At 41.2% G+C, this 20,742-nt stretch overlaps 1 protein-coding gene across 1 annotated transcript in view; it reads right to left on the bottom strand.

The window, feature by feature from the left end:
* The window catches only part of LOC136430015 (neuronal acetylcholine receptor subunit alpha-2-like), a 37,245-nt gene extending 17,121 nt beyond the window's left edge, over window positions 1-20,124 (bottom strand). Inside the window, exons 1-2 of the mRNA XM_066420239.1 lie at window positions 19,705-20,124; window positions 2,913-2,977 (exon numbers count right to left, since the gene is read on the bottom strand). Coding sequence (XP_066276336.1) covers window positions 2,913-2,952 — 40 coding nt within the window. The 5' untranslated portion in view covers window positions 2,953-2,977; window positions 19,705-20,124. The remainder of the gene's footprint in view (window positions 1-2,912; window positions 2,978-19,704) is intronic.
* Window positions 20,125-20,742: the final 618 nt, after the last annotated feature.

Below are 20,742 nucleotides of genomic sequence, written 5' to 3'. Positions count from 1 at the left end.
AGACAGGGAAGCGGAACGAAGCAAACAAATCAAATACCAGGCCACAAAAAAACATTCATCATCATTGGCGAGATTTGGACGAGATATCAAATCGATCAATTAGATGCGCTCCGGCCTCTGAGCCTCAGCTGACCAGGGAGGCCAGCTACTTCAGTCAAACTCGGTCAGAGCAATATTAATATGTGTCACCACACATAATGAATTTTACCAATTCCAACACACCATATTCTTCTTGTGTTAGGGCCTTTTCACACTTGTGCGTATATTCAAGTGCGCGTGAGTTGCGCATTAACATTTTTTTGGTTTAAGTCAATTTTGCGGGGAGGAGGTAGTTTTCTACTTTGACCCATCGTTGAGCAGTCTTGTTATTAAAGCAAAGAAATTACTTCTTCGGCTGCAAACTTAACCTAAACCAAAAACATTTTAATACGCAACTCATGTGGGCTTGTATATACGCACAAGTGTGACAAGGGCTTTACAAAGGATCGGAGAGTGCGATTAAAACGGTGTTCAGTGATGATTTATAGCTGTGTCCTTATAGCTGAACAGGAAGCAGCCCCACAGTTGAGCTCCTGGTTCCAATAAGCTGCTACCTTTGAGGCCCCGGTTCAAATCCTGGAAGGACATTTTGGTTATAGCTGCTCCCCTATTTCGGAAGGTGCGTAAAATTGGAGTTCCGTGTTCAAGGAGGTACTCGAGCCTTGAACAGGTTAGATGTTATGTGATATAATAGCCACCCCTCTCCGTGAAAATATCCTGCTACAAAAACAGCAAGGAAACCTGCTGCTCTACGTGCCACTCGGCACTACAAGATGAACAACAACTTAACCAACACCCTCTGCCGTTCTTGTGTGAAACCCTTACTTACTGTGTACAAATAGGTAAATGTATCAACGAATATTTAGATCTTAGAACTAGTAGTGTAAGTGATAGTTTCAAATCGACATGTTTAAGGATTCACATACTTGTACTTAGGTTAATCAGTTTGTATTCCATAGTTTGTTGTTTGCATGTATATTTGAAGAAGACCTTGCGAAAGTCGCTGTACTTTTGTTGTGTCAATAAAGATTTCCTTCCTGAGAAAGAGAGAGTACAGATGTCATAGTTCTACCCGATTAGAACAGTGTTCGCACCCTGCTACCACAGAACGTGCTTCTCCTCCCATCCACTCTCCAATACACACGTTGGGGTTAATGTACCGTGGTAGAAGTAGATCAACCAAATGAAGACAGCACAGGAATGCATTAATGGCGAGTGTACGTGCTAACGCTACGATCTCGGTATGGAAACAATAACACGTTAACGAACTCTGAATACCATATTTTATCCTTTCTAGCATGCTGCCCCATACGAGTAGCAATTTTAATATCTAAAAGACGTCAGCTTCCTGGCGGTGTTTTCGCCGGCCTTAAATACCTCCAACACCTATCTTTATTTCTTTTTTATCGATTTTTCTCACTCACATTTGTTGTTGAACGACGCCGTCATTGCTACCGTGATTGATACCTTTCGAATTCATCCGAGAAAAGAAAAGTGTCACTTTCTCTGGCGGAAAACAATGATGGAATTGAGCTACTCATATGATCCTGTTCATGTTTTCGTTGTGCTTAAATACCTCCAACACTTATCGATTTTTCTCAGTCGTATTTGTTGTTGAACGACGCCGTCATCGCTACCGAGAATGATGTCGCCGATGGAGGTTTGACATCCAGGTATTAAGATGCGCAAGATAGCAGTTACTCAGGCAACTGGATAGATTTTTGGAAACGGTCCGACATTTTAGGTAGCATCCACTTCATTTCATCAGTGATTGAAACATGATCCTTGGTTCACCAGGCTTTTAACCAAAAGCCATGACTTGATATCTAGATGAGGCGAAGAAAATGATATTTGTCGTACGTGAAGAAACCTGTCGCTTTCTCTGGTAGAAAACAATAATAGAATTGAGCTAAAAGCTCTTAATCTGTACATTATTCAACACTAGCGGGACTATAGGCGATCGGTGCGACAGCATGAAGGAATGCCTAAGTGGTTATAAACAATCTATAGAGACGTTAAATGAAGTGTGAGCACAGTCAAATTCAGTAATGGCTGTATCACATTACAGTCATCACGTTCGATAGAATGATAAACGATATTCAATGCTCTGTTTTTACCGTTGTATAGTGCAGGGCGCAATAGGACAGTAAAAATTCTGAACAAAAAGAAAGACACGCCAAAAATAATTACTCAAGCAACTGGATAAGATTTTGAAACAGTCAGACGTTTCAGACAGTATCCACTGTCTTTCGTCAGTGACTAATGATAGGACCTTTCAAAAAGAAAGATAGTAGTATCCATTTACCACGACGATGTAGTTAGCTATGGCTGAAGATGTGTGTTATGTGGTTATCGTACTTCTATATGGTAGAACACAATACAATAGGACTGTGAAAATACTGAACAAAGGAAAAAGATACATAAGAGTCATTTATGACAATAATGCAGTTTAACTGCCACCGTAAATATGTGCTATGTGGCTTTCGTAATTAAGCAAAATATAAATATTCGGTGTTAGATGCTGGCAAACAATTAGAAAAAACGCCCATTTTCCTTGAGTTGTTCCCGTTTAAACGGTCCTATTCGTTTACAGAAAACCCCTCTTAAGCGGTTTCTGGTGAGCTAAAACATTTCTAACCGTCTAACACTCGCTGAATGGCTCGTTGGCTTAGGGTAACTGTACATACGCTCTTATTCTGTGACAGAACTCCCCTGTTAAACGGCTTTGTGCTGGGCTGAATATTCCTAATCGTCTCACACTTACTGTATGACTAAAATCGTCTCCATTGTCTTAGTAATACATGTACGTTGACGCTATGCATATCCTTACACAGAGACCACTACCAATGGTGTTGGATTTTGGAAAGACTCACCTGTCACGTACACGAGGAGTAGCACCGTCAGACTGCGCATGGTGACCGCATCCTCTTGGCCCGGGCTGTGGGGGAAGAAGAGAGAGGGGGACCGTTACACGAAGGCCGGCTTCACGGGAAAGGAGAGAGAGTCAGACCGTCACACGAACGCCGGCTTCACGGGAAAGGAGAGAGTCAGACCGACACACGAGCTCCGGCTTTGCGGGAAAGGAGAGAGAGTCAGACCGTCACACGAACGCCGGCTTCACGGGAAAGGAGAAAGAGTCCGACCGTCACACGAACGCTGGCTTCACGGGAAAGAAGAGAGAGAGAGAGAGATCGTCACACGAGCGCCAGCCTCACACCCCGCTAAAGGTCCCGTTCCTCTCGTATCAGCTGTCCGACCCCAATAGCCGGTATCGATATCCGACTGACAGTAATGAATTCCTGTAGGCTACCCCATGATTGATACCCGGGTTCTAGCCTATTAATTGTGTAATTAATTCTGCCAGACGGCCGTTTCCGAGAAAGAAAATCTCACCTAAAAAAACAGGAGAAGCCTAATAGTCTAATCGATAACGTCGAGGGTGAAGATTATGCGATCACCCTGTAGATTCTTGAAATGATATTGTGAGAGGTTTCTTAATATCGTCGCCGCGCCATTTTTCGGAGTGGTTATGTAGCGAGGCCGATGGGACGTGACTTGCGGGACCATTCCACAATTACGGGGATGTAGATTGCAATCAATTCGGTGCGACGCTCACGTTTTGGCTTGTGCTAGTCAAAGTAGGTCTTTTATATCCTTGTCTTCCTAAGTGTATTATCTTATAGTCTGTCGACATCTTGTAAAAGGCTGGGTTGTAATTCCGATCGAGTGCAATTACGTAAGTGCGGCGGTTCTTCCAATCTTCGCCAACAACCCGCGCCTTGCAGGATGCCTCTCGTGGCAACCATCGCTCAGCACAAAGGCACTGACCCGGCACCTTACAATTTTGATGAGCCAGTTTCATCTGGAATGAACCCTGTCGGCTCAGACCCGGCTGTCGGCGCGCGTGTCCATCTCGTAAACGGTTGTTGACATTTTGAAACGGTCGATACCATATCGCTGGCGGGAAGCTACAATGTCCCAGAGTGTCATAACTTTTATGGGGGGCAAAATCGTACAAAAATGTATAAAAAGCAACATGTAAACTACCGATATACGACAGTATGGTTAAAACGTTCACAAATGTGTAAAGAAAATGGGGCAAAAGTATACAAAATTGTATAAAAAGCAGCATTTTAATCACAAAGTACAATGTACGACAGTATCATGAAGAAATGTTTAAACCCGGGACCTTACAATTTTGATGAGCCAGTTTCATCTGGAATGAACCCTGTCGGCTCAGACCCGGCTGTCGGCGCGCGTGTCCATCTCGTAAACGGTTGTTGACATTTTGAAACGGTCGATACCACATCGCTGGCGGGAAGATACAATATCCGAGAGTGTCATAACTTTTATGGGGGGCAAAATCGTACAAAAATGTATAAAAAGCAACATGTAAATTACCAATATACGACAGTATGGTTAAAACGTTCACAAATGTGTAAAGAAAATGGGGCAAAAGTATACAAAATTGTATAAAAAGCAGCATTTTAATCACAAAGTACAATGTACGACAGTATCATGAAGAAATGTTTAAACCCGGGACCTTACAATTTTGATGAGCCAGTTTCATCTGGAATGAACCCTGTCGGCTCAGACCCGGCTGTCGGCGCGCGTGTCCATCTCGTAAACGGTTGTTGACATTTTGAAACGGTCGATACCACATCGCTGGCGGGAAGATACAATATCCGAGAGTGTCATAACTTTTATGGGGGGCAAAATCGTACAAAAATGTATAAAAAGCAACATGTAAATTACCAATATACGACAGTATGGTTAAAACGTTTACAAATGTGTAAAGAAAATGGGGCAAAAGTATACAAAATTGTATAAAAAGCAGCATTTTAATCACAAACGTACAATGTACGACAGTTTCATGAAGAAATGTTTCAACCCGGCACCTTACAATTTTGATGAGCCAGTTTCATCTGGAATGAACCCTGTCGGCTCAGACCCGGCTGTCGGCGCGCGTGTCCATCTCGTAAACGGTTGTTGACATTTTGAAACGGTCGATACCACATCGCTGGCGGGAAGCTACAATGTCCCAGAGTGTCATAACTTTTATTGGAGGCAAAAACGTACAAATACGTGTTAAAAGCAACGTTTTAAATTGCAAATATGCGACAGTGTGGTGAAAATGTTCCAAAATGACTACACAATATGAGGTAAAAGTGTACAAAAAGGTGTAATAAGCAACGTTTCAATTGCAAATGTACGACAGTATGGTAAAATGTTTAAAAATGAGTGAACAAAATGGGACAAAAGTGCACAAAAATGTATAAAAGCAGCATTTCAATTACAAATGCCCAATGTACGACAATATCATGAAAAAATGTTTAAACATGAGTAAAAAAAAGAAAGTGCACCAGCTTGGGTTCAAACTAGTCTCCAAGCAGATGAATTGGTGGCAATGACAGTATCCAAAGGGCAATTGTTTTATGGGCCAATAAGACTCCTTCTGTCCTTTCGATAGTGTCATCGCCACCTATAGATCTGCTTGGAGATTAGTTCAAACCCGGGTAAAAAGCCTAATCATAAACCCTAATATATTTTACGCCACAAAACATCACAGTTTTGCTAATCTAACACATATTCATATACATTTATGTATAGGTTAATTCATTTGTATCCATTTGACTGTTTGTATCCATTTGTATAGATTTAGTAGACTTTACGAAAGTCGCTGTACTTTAGTTGTGCCAAGGAAGATTTCTATATGTAGAAAGGCGAGGACCTTTTCAAATTGTTACAACCGTTTGCCCGACGGAAATTACACAGCGCTGCTGATGTTGCGGGTACGACACGTTTTGTGGGAGGCAGAATTACGGCGCGCTGCAAAATTAGGCCCCGCACTGAAATGTCATCCCGACGGGGCGACATTGGCGCACTTGCCGTCTACGTGACTGTGATTAGATGGATTAATCAAGTAAACAGGCGCCGTGAACGCAGACATACCGAATTACTACCGTTTTTCATATGATGCAAAATTGTTTAATCACTAGCGAAATCAACTTGTTTCTGTTTCCAAAAAACAAAAACACTTCTAGACGTTCAGGACTTTATACAACAATTTCCCTCATTTTCTTTCAAGAAGGATTTCATTGTATCTTAACCCTCAAACGTCATAAGGATATGAAATGTCATCCACAGCTTCACGAGTTAGGCTGGCAACACTCACATACACACACAAGCACACACACACACACAAGCACACACACACACACACACACACACACACACACACATACACATACACACTCAAATACACCACACACAAACAAACATACATACACCACACAAACACACACACACAAACGCACACATACATACATACACCACACACACAGACAGACACACACACCACACACACACACACACACTTAAAACATAGCCTTGACGAAAGTAAAGAGTACAGTAGGGGCCCACGGGGGACCAGCATGTACGAATGCGGACTAGTTCTTCAATTAAAGAAGGTGATGAGACGAAATGAATTTTTACATCAACGTCGCATGTTTTTCCGAGGGAGCGTAAATTGGAGGGCCGAGCCTTCATTCACTGGGAAATCTAATCTGGCTCGAAATTGATTGGGTGGCAGCGGAGCAAGCGCTTCATCTATCACTGCACCAAATTGGGTATTTAAGCATGCTTAATGAGATTCGTAAATGTAGCTTAAACATCGGAAGACGATTAAGTAACATTTAAGCCACATTTAAGACGTATTAAATGCCACAACTTTACACTATCTTTAAGAACAGCGTAAAGTCAACTTAAAAATGTATATATCTTTACATAATCTTAAATGTCGCTTAAGGGTGCATTAAATCTAATGCCCCCCTACATGCGTACAGCATATCTTTACATCATCTTTACGAACAGCGTAAATTCGACTTAAAAATGTACATATCTTTACTTAATCTTTAATGTCACTTAAGTATGCATTAAATATAATGTTCCATGGTATGCGCACAGCAAACATGCCAACAGATTTGAAAATGCGGTGGTGTCGTTTTGGCAAAAGTGAACAACAATGAGTCGACAAACGTAACACATCAAACTTTCAAAACCTCAGTATACTACGGGTTATTTCTCAAGGTCTTTCTGGTGTACTTTGAAAGGTTTAAACGTAAGCATTATAGAACGAGACAAAATCATTGTACGAATAGTTCCCGTGTTCTTAATAACATTGCGCCCGCTCTGTAAAAACCCTAAGCCTAAGTCTTATATCCTAACGTTACATTTATTTTGTCTTAACATTGCCAATCTGGTAAAGCGTGTGTGGTTAATTTAACTCGAGATAGGAAAAAGCAACCATCAAATTGTGTAAAAGTATCGCACAAAAGTTCCACCAAACACGCACAGCATAGATGCCAACGGATTGAAAATGCGTTCGTGTCGTTTTGGCCAATGTGAACAACAATTTAGTGGACAAATCTAACACACACAACTTTCAAAAACCTCTGTGTCAGTATACTATGGGTTGTTTCTAAATGTCTTGCTGGTGTACTTTGAGAAGTTTAAACGAAAGCACTTTTTCCCGCCAGCCGTGTGCACTCGCCTATTGTTTTCAGTGAGACAAAATTCTTGCACGAACAGTTCCCGTGTTCTTATCTTGTAAACATTTACGCCCGCTCTGTAAAAACCCTAAACCTAAGTCTTATATCCTAACGTAACATTCATTTTGTCTTAACATTGCCAATCTGGTAAAGGGTGTGTGGTTTATTCAACTCGAGATAGGAACAAGCAACCATCGAATTGTGTACAAGTTTCGCACAAAAGTTCCTCTGAACGCGCACAGCATGCATACCAACGGATTTTAAAATGCGGCGGTGTCGTTTTGGCAAATGTGAACAACAATTTAGTCAACAAATGTAACACATCACACTTTCAAAAACCTCGGTGTACTACGGGTTATTTCTCAAGGTGTCCCTGGTGTACTTTGAAAGGTTTAAACGCAAGCACTTTTTCCCGCGAGCCGTGTGCACTCGATCACCGCTTGTTTTCAGGGAGACAAAATTCTTGAACGAACAGTTTCCGTTTTCTTATAAACATTGCGCCCGCTCTGTAAAAACCCCAAACCTAAGCCTTATATCCTAACGTGACATTCATTTTGTCTTAACATTGCCAATCTGTTAAAGCGTGTGTGTTATATTCAACACGAGATAGGAACAAGCAACTATCAAATTTTGTACAAGTATCGCACAAAAGTTCCTCTGAACGCGCACAACATGCATACCAACGGGTTTGAAAATGCGGCGGTGTCGTTTTGGCAAATGTAAACAACAATTTAGTCAACAAATGTAACACATCACACTTTCAAAAACCTCAGTTTACTGCGGGTTCTTTCTCAAGGTGTCCCTGGTGTACTTTGAAAGGTTTAAACGCAAGCACTTTTTCCCGCGAGCCGTGTGCACTCGATCGCCGCTTGTTTTCAGGGAGACAAAATTCTTGCACGAACAGTTTCCGTTTTCTTATAAACATTGCGCCCGCTCTGTAAGAACCCTAAACCTGAGTCTTATATCCTAACGTGACATTCATTTTGCTTTAACATTGCCAATTTGATAAGGTGTGTGGGTTTTATTTAACTCTAGATAGGAACAAGCAACCATCAAATTGTGTACAAGTATCGCACAAAAGTTCCTCTGAACGCGCACAGCATGCATACCAACGGATTTGAAAATGCGGCGGTGTCGTTTTGGCAAATGTGAACAACAATTTAGTCAACAAATGTAACACATCACACTTTCAAAAACCTCAGTGTACTACGGGTTATTTCTCAAGGTGTCCCTGGTGTACTTTGAAAGGTTTAAACGCAAGCACTTTTTCCCGCGAGCCGTGTGCACTCGATCGCCGCTTGTTTTCAGGGAGACAAAATTCTTGCACGAACAGTTTCCGTTTTCTTATAAACATTGCGCCCGCTCTGTAAGAACCCTAAACCTGAGTCTTATATCCTAACGTGACATTCATTTTGCTTTAACACTGCCAATTTGATAAGGTGTGTGTGTTTTATTCAACTCTAGATAGGAACAAGCAACCATCAAATTGTGTACAAGTATCGCACAAAAGTTCCTCTGAACGCGCACAGCATGCATACCAACGGATTTGAAAATACGGCGGTGTCGTTTTGGCAAATGTAAACAACAATTTAGTCAACAAATGTAACACATCACACTTTCAAAAACCTCAGTGTACTACGGGTTATTTCTCAAGGTGTCCCTGGTGTACTTTGAAAGGTTTAAACGAAAGCACTTTTTCCCGCGAGCCGTGTGCACTCGATCGCCGCTTGTTTTCAGGGAGACAAAATTCTTGCACGAACAGTTTCCGTTTTCTTATAAACATTGCGCCCGCTCTGTAAGAACCCTAAACCTGAGTCTTATATCCTAACGTGACATTCATTTTGCTTTAACATTGCCAATTTGATAAGGTGTGTGGGTTTTATTTAACTCTAGATAGGAACAAGCAACCATCAAATTGTGTACAAGTATCGCACAAAAGTTCCTCTGAACGCGCACAGCATGCATACCAACGGATTTGAAAATGCGGCGGTGTCGTTTTGGCAAATGTGAATAACACTTTAGTCCACAAATGTAACACATCACACTTTCAAAAACCTCAGTTTACTGCTGGCTATTTCTCAAGGTCTCCCTGGTGTACTTTGAAAGGTTTAAACGCAAGCACTTTTTCCCGCGAGCCGTGTGCACTCGATCGCCGCTTGTTTTCAGGGAGACAAAATTCTTGCACGAATAGTTTCCGTTTTCTTATAAACATTGCGCCCGCTCTGTAAAAACCCCAAACCTAAGCCTTATATCCTAACGTGACATTCATTTTGTCTTAACATTGCCAATCTGTTTAAGCGTGTGTGTTATATTCAACACGAGATAGGAACAAGCAACCATCAAATTTTGTACAAGTATCGCACAAAAGTTCCTCTGAAGGCGCACAACATGCATACCAACAGGTTTGAAAATGCGGCGGTGTCGTTTTGGCAAATGTGAACAACAATTTAGTCAACAAATGTAACACATCACACTTTCAAAAACCTCAGTTTACTGCGGGTTCTTTCTCAAGGTCTCCCTGGTGTACTTTGAAAGGTTTAAACGAAAGCACTTTTTCCCGCGAGCCGTGTGCACTCGATCACCGTTTGTTTTCAGGGAGACAAAATTCTTGCACGAACAGTTTCCGTTTTCTTATAAACATTGCGCCCGCTCTGTAAGAACCCTAAACCTACGTCTTACATCCTAACGTGACATTCATTTTGTCTTAACATTGCCAATCTGGTAAAGCGTGTGTGGTTTATTCAACTCGAGATAGGAACAAGCAACCATCGAATTGTGTACAAGTATCGCACAAAAGTTCCTCTGAACGCGCACAGCATGCGTACCAACGGATTTGAAAATGCGGCGGTGTCGTTTTGGCAAATGTGAACAACAATTTAGTCAACAAATGTAACACATCACACTTTCAAAAACCTCATTGTACTACGAGGTAATTTTTCAAGGTGTCCTTGGTGTACTTTGAAAGGTTTAAACGAAAGCACTTTTTCCCGCGAGCCGTGTGCACTCGATCGCCGCTTGTTTTTAGGGAGACAAAATTCTTGCACGAACAGTTTCCGTTTTCTTATAAACATTGCGCCCGCTCTGTAAGAACCCTAAACCTGAGTCTTATATCCTAACGTGACATTCATTTTGCTTTAACATTGCCAATTTGGTAAGGTGTGTGGGTTTTATTTAACTCTAGATAGGAACAAGCAACCATCAAATTGTGTACAAGTATCGCACAAAAGTTCCTCTGAACGCGCACAGCATGCATACCAATGGATTTGAAAATGCGGCGGTGTCGTTTTGGCAAATGTGAACAACAATTTAGTCAACAAATGTAACACATCACACTTTCAAAAACCTCAGTGTACTACGGGTTATTCCTCAAGGTGTCCCTGGTGTACTTTGAAAGGTTTAAACGAAAGCACTTTTTCCCGCGAGCCGTTTGCACTCGATCGCCGCTTGTTTTCAGGGAGACAAAATTCTTGCACGAACAGTTTCCGTTTTCTTATAAACATTGCGCCCGCTCTGTAAGAACCCTAAACCTGAGTCTTATATCCTAACGTGACATTCATTTTGCTTTAACACTGCCAATTTGATAAGGTGTGTGTGTTTTATTCAACTCTAGATAGGAACAAGCAACCATCAAATTGTGTTTCCGTTTTCTAATAAAAATTGCGCCCGCTGAAGTTCCTCTGAACGCGCACAGCCTGCATACCAAAGGATTTGAAAATGCGGCGGTGTCGTTTCGGCCAAAGTGAACAACAATTCAGTCGACATATGTAACACACGACACTTTCTAAAACCTCAGTATTATTTCTGAATGTCTAGATATCTTTCTGCTAATTATGGTGTACTTTGAAAGGTTTAAACGCAAGCACTTTTTCCCGCGAGCCTTGTGCACTCGCTGCTTGCAATTGTTTTCAGTTATAGCATTTAAGCCCGCGTAATTATTACGTTAAATGACTTAAAGAATGCCAAAACGGAATACTTAAGCATGCTTTAAGAGTGCTTAAAGAGCCGATATAGTGCAGTGAACAGTTACCGTGTTCTTATAACCATTCTATCTGCTCTGTAATAAATACCCAAACTAAAAGCTATCAAATTTCGTGCAAAAAAGCGTCTCACTTGATTTCCCCTGCACCCGAACACAGGATATCCGTCTAAAGATTTTGAAATGCGGCATTGTTTTTTTTTTGTAAGTCTGAACAACATTTTATAGTCGACAATTGGATAATTTGAAAGTTCGTCTTTGTGTCTGACTTTACGCTGTTTTATTTTGCTAGATGATAGCAAAATGACAATTTCTGGCAAGTTTGTTTTCAAGCTATACGTGGACGATTACTGGGAAACATTTTACACCTTTTTCGGACTGTAGAAACATCCATTGTCCAATTGTCAAATGCCCGGGAAGACCGTCTCCGAATGACAATAGATATAAAAAAGGCCATTGTTACAGTGTCTGCTAGCAATGCAAATCATGGTCACAAATACACACTACTCGCGAATTGAACCAATCAACACTCATGCCGATATTCAAATTCTTTTTCCGTTGGAAATTCAAATTTAATTTCTCATTTGGTGGCCAAAGCTTGCTAGTGTATGGACCTGTATGTTCTTGCTGCAGCTTTATCGTCTTACTCACTCGGGGACGGACAGTCTCTACGGAACCCGAGTGCGCTTCGCCATGATTCTAAAACCAGACTGAGGAAAACTGCGCGATCAGTTGAAAATAGTCTTTACTACAACTTCCTGAACCCAGCCAGCAATAAGGAATACCTCGGCGAGTGGACTCTAATGCTGCATGGATTTGGATGTGCCACTTCCCCCCTAGCGGGACTTACAACTGTATATCAAGGAATAGCGCCAGCGGTGATTTTGTCAACTCGGAAGGCAGGCGGTGCCCAGGGAAAGGCGAAAGAGCTGACTGCTGGGATGGTATGCCCGAAGGAAACTTCGTCGTTGCCACCCCCACCCCCCTCCCACCCTTCTGGAGAGGGCTACGGGGCCTGAGACTTCTGAAGGGATGAGGGCTGAGTGAGGAATGCAGATCTCAAGATAAAACAGAGGCGTGTTGAGTGGACCTCAAGACCTAGAAGCTGAAGACGGAGCTAAAATATGACTGGCGTTGGAATTAAATACACAAATTGAAATGATACCTGAAATGATGCTGAACATTAAAGACCCAAGCACAAACACGTGCATGTAGCACACACAACAGAATTAAAGGGAACTTAAACTGAGCTTAAATAAAGTTTAAATATAGATTTTTACAACAAATTTACGACAACCAAAATTTGGTTTTAAGCTGATTTTACCGTGCTTTAACGTCGCTTAAATGAGTGCCACTACGTACGGTTTACGGAGGCTTAAATGCGGCGTATGTCTCTAGATTTAAGTAAAGATTACGACGCTTAATCGTAGCGTAAAAGTTAGGATTTAAGCTAAGTTTACATTGCTTAAACGGTTGCTTAAATGGTCCCACTAAGCACGTTTAAGCACATACCTAAAGATAGCGTAAATACAACATTTAAGCCCGCGTAAGTATTACTTAAAGTGACGTAAAGAGTGCCAAAACGGAATCTTTAAGCATGCTTTAAGAGTGCTTAAAGAGCTGTTTTCGTCCTGTGTATAAATCGATGAAAATGGCGTTCACGTTTTCATCGGACTGCCAAACCAAGATATGCAGCGGTGAGACTATCACGGAAGCTCATCTGTGTTGGTAGCAGTCATAATGCAATGCTAAACTTTCTTCCAACATTAAGGTATCCACGGATCGAATTTTCAAGTACCACTGTCGCCTTCTTCAGGATCAATAATGACCAATCACTTCCGAACGTAGTGGCGAGACTACTTCAGTTTTCACACCGAGACTTCACAGTACATGCTGCCTTTTTATGTATCTAATTATTGAATGGATGAATGAATGAATGAAAGACATTTATTTTTCGTTGATGCTCTTACAAGCTAAGTACATGTCAGGTGATAAAGCAGAATCATAATTACAGAGATATCAAAACGTGTTATCTTCTACATCTAAAGAGTAGTTAATACTTTTATGTATGAACTTAAACTTTGAGGTTTATTTGTCATAAAAACTTCTCAGGCTGAAATAGCCTGAATTGTATTGTAATTTACTTAATTCACAGATGTTCATAACAATTAATCATTCCAACATTAGAATATTGACTATAAAGATTAAAGTACTAAAAGACTGTTAAAGTATACAATACTAGTATCACTGCTGTGCTTGTTTCTTATAAGTCTTCAGTCATGATTTTGCAGTAAAGCGAATATTTATAGTAGACTTGATCACTGTAGTTGGATAATCATTTTCCTTCTCTGTTAAAGTATACAAACGTTGTTTGCAATCAGTCATGGTTTTGCAATAAAGATAATATTTATGGTAGACTTCATCGCGGTAGTTTGATAATCATTTTCCTTTTCTACTAAGTATACTTAGTACGTTGTGTACCACTGTTGTGCTTGTTTGCAATTTCAGTTTCAGTCATGGTTGTGCAATAAAGATGATTGGTAGTTGGATAATCAGTTTTATGTTCTGTTCATTTTACTTCTCTGCTAAGTATTCACACGTTGTATACCGCTGTTTTGCTCGTGTTTCAATTAGCCCTCAAGTATGGTTTTGCCATAAAGGCAATATTTATAGTAGACTTAATCGCGGTAGTTGGATAATCAAGTACTTTGCACCGAGCTCCTGTCAGCGCCAGCGCGCGCCCATCGTTCTTCATCAGCAGACGAACGGAAAGGTGTAAATTCCCGGAAAGGACGTAAATTCCCGTAGACAAGGTCACGGGAACGAAACGGTGTTAGTCACGTGATTAATTCATCGGGTGCGAAGAACACCTGCGCCCATAGTGAGGTAAGACCATGAGCCAATATTATGTCGGAACACCCCCCTTCGTTCCCTGGTTCATACATATCAAGTACAACAAGTTTTAAGAGTCTCTATGCTACAAACTGTTTTAGGTATATATGTCTAAATGCAACAACCCCCACAATGCAAAAATAGGTAAATTTCTAAACGACTGCTTTGAAAAATACCGAAACTTATGATTAGCCCCACTCGATTATAACACTATATTTAAAACTTATGCTAGCCCTCATTGTATTGTTTTAGTAATTAATTATGATGTTAAATTTATTATTTTCCTCTATCTGTATTTTGTATCATGTTTATTAGTCGTTGCCATACATTGTACCGTGTACAATTGTCGCGCAATAAAGTTCTCTGTTTTTATCTAAATTTGGAACAAAAAGGAAGATTGATTTAAGAATGATCATCTTTCCATAAATGTCCATATCAAATGCACTGTATTATACATCATTGGAAAGCTTATTTATTGCCCTCTACAATGGTGTCCCGTTTATGATCATACTGTCATGAGTTGAGCACCAAGGCTATTCATGTGATACGTGAGAAGGTGGCGAACAAAAGGTGGCAAATTTTCCTTGATCATAGAAGAAGAACTTTATTGTACGACTATTGTAGCAGGTACAAAGTATGGCAACAACAGTTAACATAGAACAGGACATAAGTATGGAATAAAAAAAATACTCACTACAACGAAATGACTATCTTAGGTTTTACATGATTCAAGCTGGGCTAATTTTGAGTATCATTATTTTATTCTAATGAAAAAAAAACAATCTTTTATATATTTGCCTATTTTAACACTATGTGAGCTGTTGCATCTAAATATATAGTCAAATATTTCTGTGGCATTGAGTGTCTTAAAATCTGAAGTACTTGAATTGAGAGAGGTGATTAACTCATCGCGTAGAGCATCACATTTAGTGCATTCCATAATGAAGTGAAACTCATCTTCAATTCGATTTGGACAGAATGGGCAAAACCTTTGGTCGGGAGCTACATTGAAGTTTCTACCTGCTTCTATATTCAATCTATGGCTACTAATTCTTAACTGTGTTATCGCTTTACGGATATGTCCGCTGTTTTGTAATGATAGCATGATGTGTTATATCACTGAAAAGCTGGTATATTTTCCTTTAAAGGATTTCTCTTTTGTTATGATCACGCTTTTGTGCAACGAGCACCATGGATGATGTCGTGAGACGGGCATAAAAAAAGGCTCAGAAATCCCGGCCCCCTGCCAATGTCAGAAACTGTGTTGGCAGGAAATTCTCGGAATTTTTGTTTTGTACATGTACTCGCATAGTCAGCTCTGTTATTTAACCTTCCAATGTAGGATCATGACAGATATGGTATCATTGTGAAGGGGAATGAATAAGCTTTCCATTGGTGTTTAATATCCACCTCCCCGCTTCCATTGATAGCCCAATACTGGATTATTTTGCACTTTGCGCCAGTGCCAGTGCATCAGATGTAAAGTCCTTGGCATCTTTGTTGGAAAAGTTGGAAATAATGAGGCAACATACATGTCCCTGCACCGCTGCTTCAGACTCCAAGTCACGCGCTACGTACCCCCGATATTCGGTAATACATGCAGTTATGCCAATTTGAGAACACAAAGTACAAGATCGATTATTGGCCCCCTAGAGGCTTCATTTTGAATTGCAGCTGATTTTGGTATCTTATGCTCTATGGTCGTTATGTTCGAATGGCAGATGGGACGATGAAGAAAGAAGTGGTTAGATTTAAAACTTGACAAATCCGACTCATTCAGAGTAACCTGAAGTTTTCAACTGCAGATAGGTCATAGCAATAGGTTGAACGCAGGGATCATTTTGGATAAGTCAATTTTTTTTCAAATGGGAGTCAAAATGTGGCAACTTTCGCACAGAATTGCTACGTTGTTTTATACGGGGCTGAATTTTGTAACAACAGTAATTCCAACGTCCGAATCCGGTGTTTAAATTTTCGACAGCGGCGCACTCGGCACACGCGAAGTGCGTTCGAATGATTCTATGGAAGCCCGTGTGATAACCCAAAAAATATATTTTGGCCCAAAGAACACATGTATCAAACGTTATTATGGCCCAGATATGACATAGAGCTACCTTAACCAGAGTGACTATCACATCAAAATATGTTTCCCAGACCTTCTACTATACAAAAATCGCAATGATGATTTCCCGCCCCAACAATAACTAAAAGATTCCGTCGTTTCTTGAGTACACAAACACGCGCACACACACAAACACACAGACACACACACACACACACAAGCACACAGACACAAACAGACACCGACATACAGACACACAGACACGCCCAAAACTATACCTCCATTTTCGAATAAAGTTGTACGTTAGTTCAATCTATACCACTGGATTACAGTATGGAATTATCAGACGTTTCAAGTGTCCACCTGACACTTTTCATCAGTAATGGAAATAATGTTTACGGAACATAGCAACAAAATAAGTCTTAGGTAAACATTACTTCCATCACACATTAAAATTGTCAGGTGGGTGATGATTTCATTCTATAATCTAGTGTTATAAATTGAATTACAGTTCAATTCTTCAATTTCCTGGATGACTAATATTCACAAACGTAAACCTTCATTTTCAAGTTAGTAATGAGAAGTTGGCACCCCAGATGGTACCGATATGTGAAAATTGCGATCCTGGCCCGTGAACTGATCGGGCGAGCGTGCTTCTCACGGCTGGTGCCAGACGACAGCCTCTCTTTGTTTCTTTGTGTTTGCGTATGAGCGTTTCAAAGGTGATCTGTCAACCGCCATCAAATCACGAACCGTTTAAAGGAAACGGTTTCCTTCGATGATTCTGAGGTCGATAGTCGGCATCTGTATCTATACAGCCAGTATAATCGACCTTTGGTGTAACACACTTCTGTTTCTTTCTTTCTCTATTCAAATATCAAACCCTGGCAGACAAAACAAGCCTGGATGGCGGTGATATTTACATAAATATTTACAAGAGAAACGGAGATCGACACCTATATACAATATATCTATATACATCCATACATACATCCCTGACATAACAAGTGCCCATTATTATCTCCATGAAAAATATGAAGATATTGTTTTGGCGTGTCTGTGTGTCCGTGTGTGTGTGTGTGTGTGTGTGTGTGTGTGTGTGTGTGTGTGTGTGTGTGTGTGTGTGTGTGTGTGTGTGTGTGTGTGTGTGTGTGTGTTCCGGACTATTGTAGTCAGCATAACTCAAGAACCTATGAATTTTTGAACACACCGATTCTGGGTTGATAACTCTGGTACTTGTATTGTATCATCTCGCTGTCTAGTGTGGATGGGGCTAACGAAGATCCATGGGATCGAACGTCACTGAACATCTAAAATGGAAGTGGACCTTTCTGGTGTCAGGTCATTTCATTTCGTTTGCACCGCCACTTTCTGTTAAGATACCTGGGTATCAAGTGCAAATTTGGAGGGGCCCAAATTCGTGAAATTTGACAGATATGCTGCAATTGCCCACACATATTGCTTTCCGGATTGAAGTCATCTAAACTTGACCTCAGAGAACTAGTGGATAGGCATGGCGCATATCACATTTAACGGATGTCTGAGAATGTGGCTTGATCTCAGATCTAGACTGAATTCTCTGGACAAAGATTTTGAACTGTATATAACTTATACCAGTTTTATTCAATAACATTAAGAATAACGTCCGAAAATAATTTCATCAGGTTGGTAGAACATAGAGTACTGGAGATTCTTTTTACACAACCGGTAATTCTCACCTGCTAACGTTTCGATGTCTGTCAGACACCTTCATCAGAGCTTCTGACTGGAGTACTGCTTCTCGCCGCTATAAGTAGCCGATGTAGGTGGTGATGAACCGAGACGAGGGGGGATACAAACTTAGCTATATTTGGGACAGTGTTCTCAGCGCAAAAGCGCCACCTACATCGGCTACTTATAGCGGCGAGAAGCAGTACTCCAGTCAAAAGCTCTGATGAAGGTGTCTGACAGACATCGAAACGTTAGCAGGTGAGAATTACCGGTTGTGTAAAAAGAATCTCCAGTACTCTATTAAGAATAACGAAAACCGAGAAGGGTGGGGAGAACTGCTTGCTTGATCTTCTGTGGAGTCAAAACAATCAAACAGTGAGACTAAGGGATAGAAGAACTTTATCGCACGACAATCGTACACGGTACAATGTACGTATGACAACTATTAACATAGTACAAAATAGAAGTATAGAATAAAACTTAGCATCCTAAAACAATAAGGGCTAGCACAAGTCTTTGATAAAGTGTTATAATCGAGTGGGGCTAATCATTAGTTTCGGTATTTTTTTTAATGACAATGCAGTCTTTTATATATATATCTACCTATTCTAGCATTGGGGTTTGGAGTTATTCAAATCTGTAGCATCGAGTTTTTTTTTAAAAATCTGTTGTACTTGAATTGATAAATGTGGGGATAGATGATGTAAGGTGAACTTGACATTTGTATGTAGCCTGCACAGCGCCACCGAGCTGCGAGGCTTTAAACTGTTTGATTCCCATTGATAGGATACATCTAAAACGTGTTATGGTCGCGGCAGGAATACGTGCTAAAATCCCTACATCTATCAAACGCTAAAGAGCAGTTTGTAGATAAAAGTGAACAACTGATAGCAGATTAATTTAAACGTAAGTACAGTGATTTGATAATTGAGAGGAAGCGAGTTGATCTGTTCGGCTCGTAGCGACGTTTAGAGGGAGGTGATAGGCAGGGCACCTCAAGCACGTTAAGGGGGAAGGACTAGAACCCCTTCCCTGTAAAGATATACCCTGCTATCGAAACAGCAAGGAAATGTCCTGCCCTGCACGATCCTATATGTATGTGACACTAGGCATGTCAAGGGTCTGAACGAACGATGAACGAACGAGCGAGGGGGAAGATGGGGGCCATTTTCCCCGGGCGCCGTTCTCGATTAGTAAAACCCCCGGAGCCGCGTTTATACATATTCAGGCTAGTCCCTCTGCCTGAAATATTCAGTGCTCAGGATCTGTGAAAGAACATTGAACTACGCTATATCCGTTAGGTATGTCGGGTGCGTACAACACTTTAATACAGACAAGTATATCAGAGCTTGTGTCGCAGCTAACCATTACCAATTATGGAATTTGATATCATGATCAACCGGTAAAGCGCATCTAGCTTACGTAATTAGAATCACCCATCTTTCATGTACATATTGAATCCTGTAGTGACTTACCAAATTTGATCCGCACAATCCGAAGCAGGCAGAGCTGGCGGTAATCGGGAAGAATCTGGAGTAAGCCTCACGTCAGGCTGTCTTCACCGGTCGGATTGGCGATCCATCGAAGCGTGCATAGCCTGGGCACCAGTCTCTAGGTGTGTTTTACTGGGCCCGGTCTCCTATATTGACTCGTTTCTGTCAGCTGGCATATAGAGTTTAGCAAAGCCCGTAAACCCACCCCCGGGCGGGCTTATCTGTCTGGGCGGGTGAGCACCACTCCCAGCGCCGTAGAGATACCGGGGAGCTCCCGATGGTATGGTTTCTAGGCTAGGCGTGCGGTACAAGCGGGGCGAGGTGCGACCCTAATCCCGCACGACAGGCTTGTAATTAGAGTGAGCGGGAGAATTATCACCCGGCCTGCCCGGGAGCGCTCCGAGCCGTACGCCGACAAAATCGTGGATTACTCCCGAGCAGAATAGCGCCTTCTAGCGACTGACGGAAGACATCTGCATATAACAGTCACTTGAGTAGTGCAGCGGCATATACTAGTATGGCTGAAAAATTGTGCAAAAGTACGAAGTTTGGCACACATGTATTTCAATGTATCATAAACGAGTATAGATATGGAGGCATCTTAATTTCCGCCCAGAATTAATTTTACGGCATTTTGGGCCATTAATTTTCAGACCGACTTGACAAAATGTATACTTTGGGCTTCTGTGCCCTAATATTGTATCCAAATGACCTGAAATGTCCATGCGCTGTACTAGGGGTCTGCGTGCCCTTTTCCGTGACGCATGGCGAGCTTAAGCGTTGTCAGTAAATCATTTGTGACACATAATTGATTGCTTTTATTCTACTTTTAGCACGTTACTTGTTGCCTTGTACTCAGAGTTAAGCGTTATTGACAACTTCTTCGTATCGCGTAGTATCGAAGGTCAGATTGCCCCCAAGGCACAATGGAACGCCTGGTTGTGTCGGCGTTCACAGCATAGTTTAGCCAGACACTTTAGGGCCCTGTCACACTTGTGCGTATATGCAAGTGCGCATGAG

Source organism: Branchiostoma lanceolatum, chromosome 1 (genome assembly GCF_035083965.1).
Source record: "Branchiostoma lanceolatum isolate klBraLanc5 chromosome 1, klBraLanc5.hap2, whole genome shotgun sequence".
Lineage (NCBI taxonomy): Eukaryota > Metazoa > Chordata > Leptocardii > Amphioxiformes > Branchiostomatidae > Branchiostoma > Branchiostoma lanceolatum.
The sequence above is the reverse complement of the archived record's forward strand: the minus strand, read 5'-3'. Positions and strand labels throughout refer to the sequence as shown.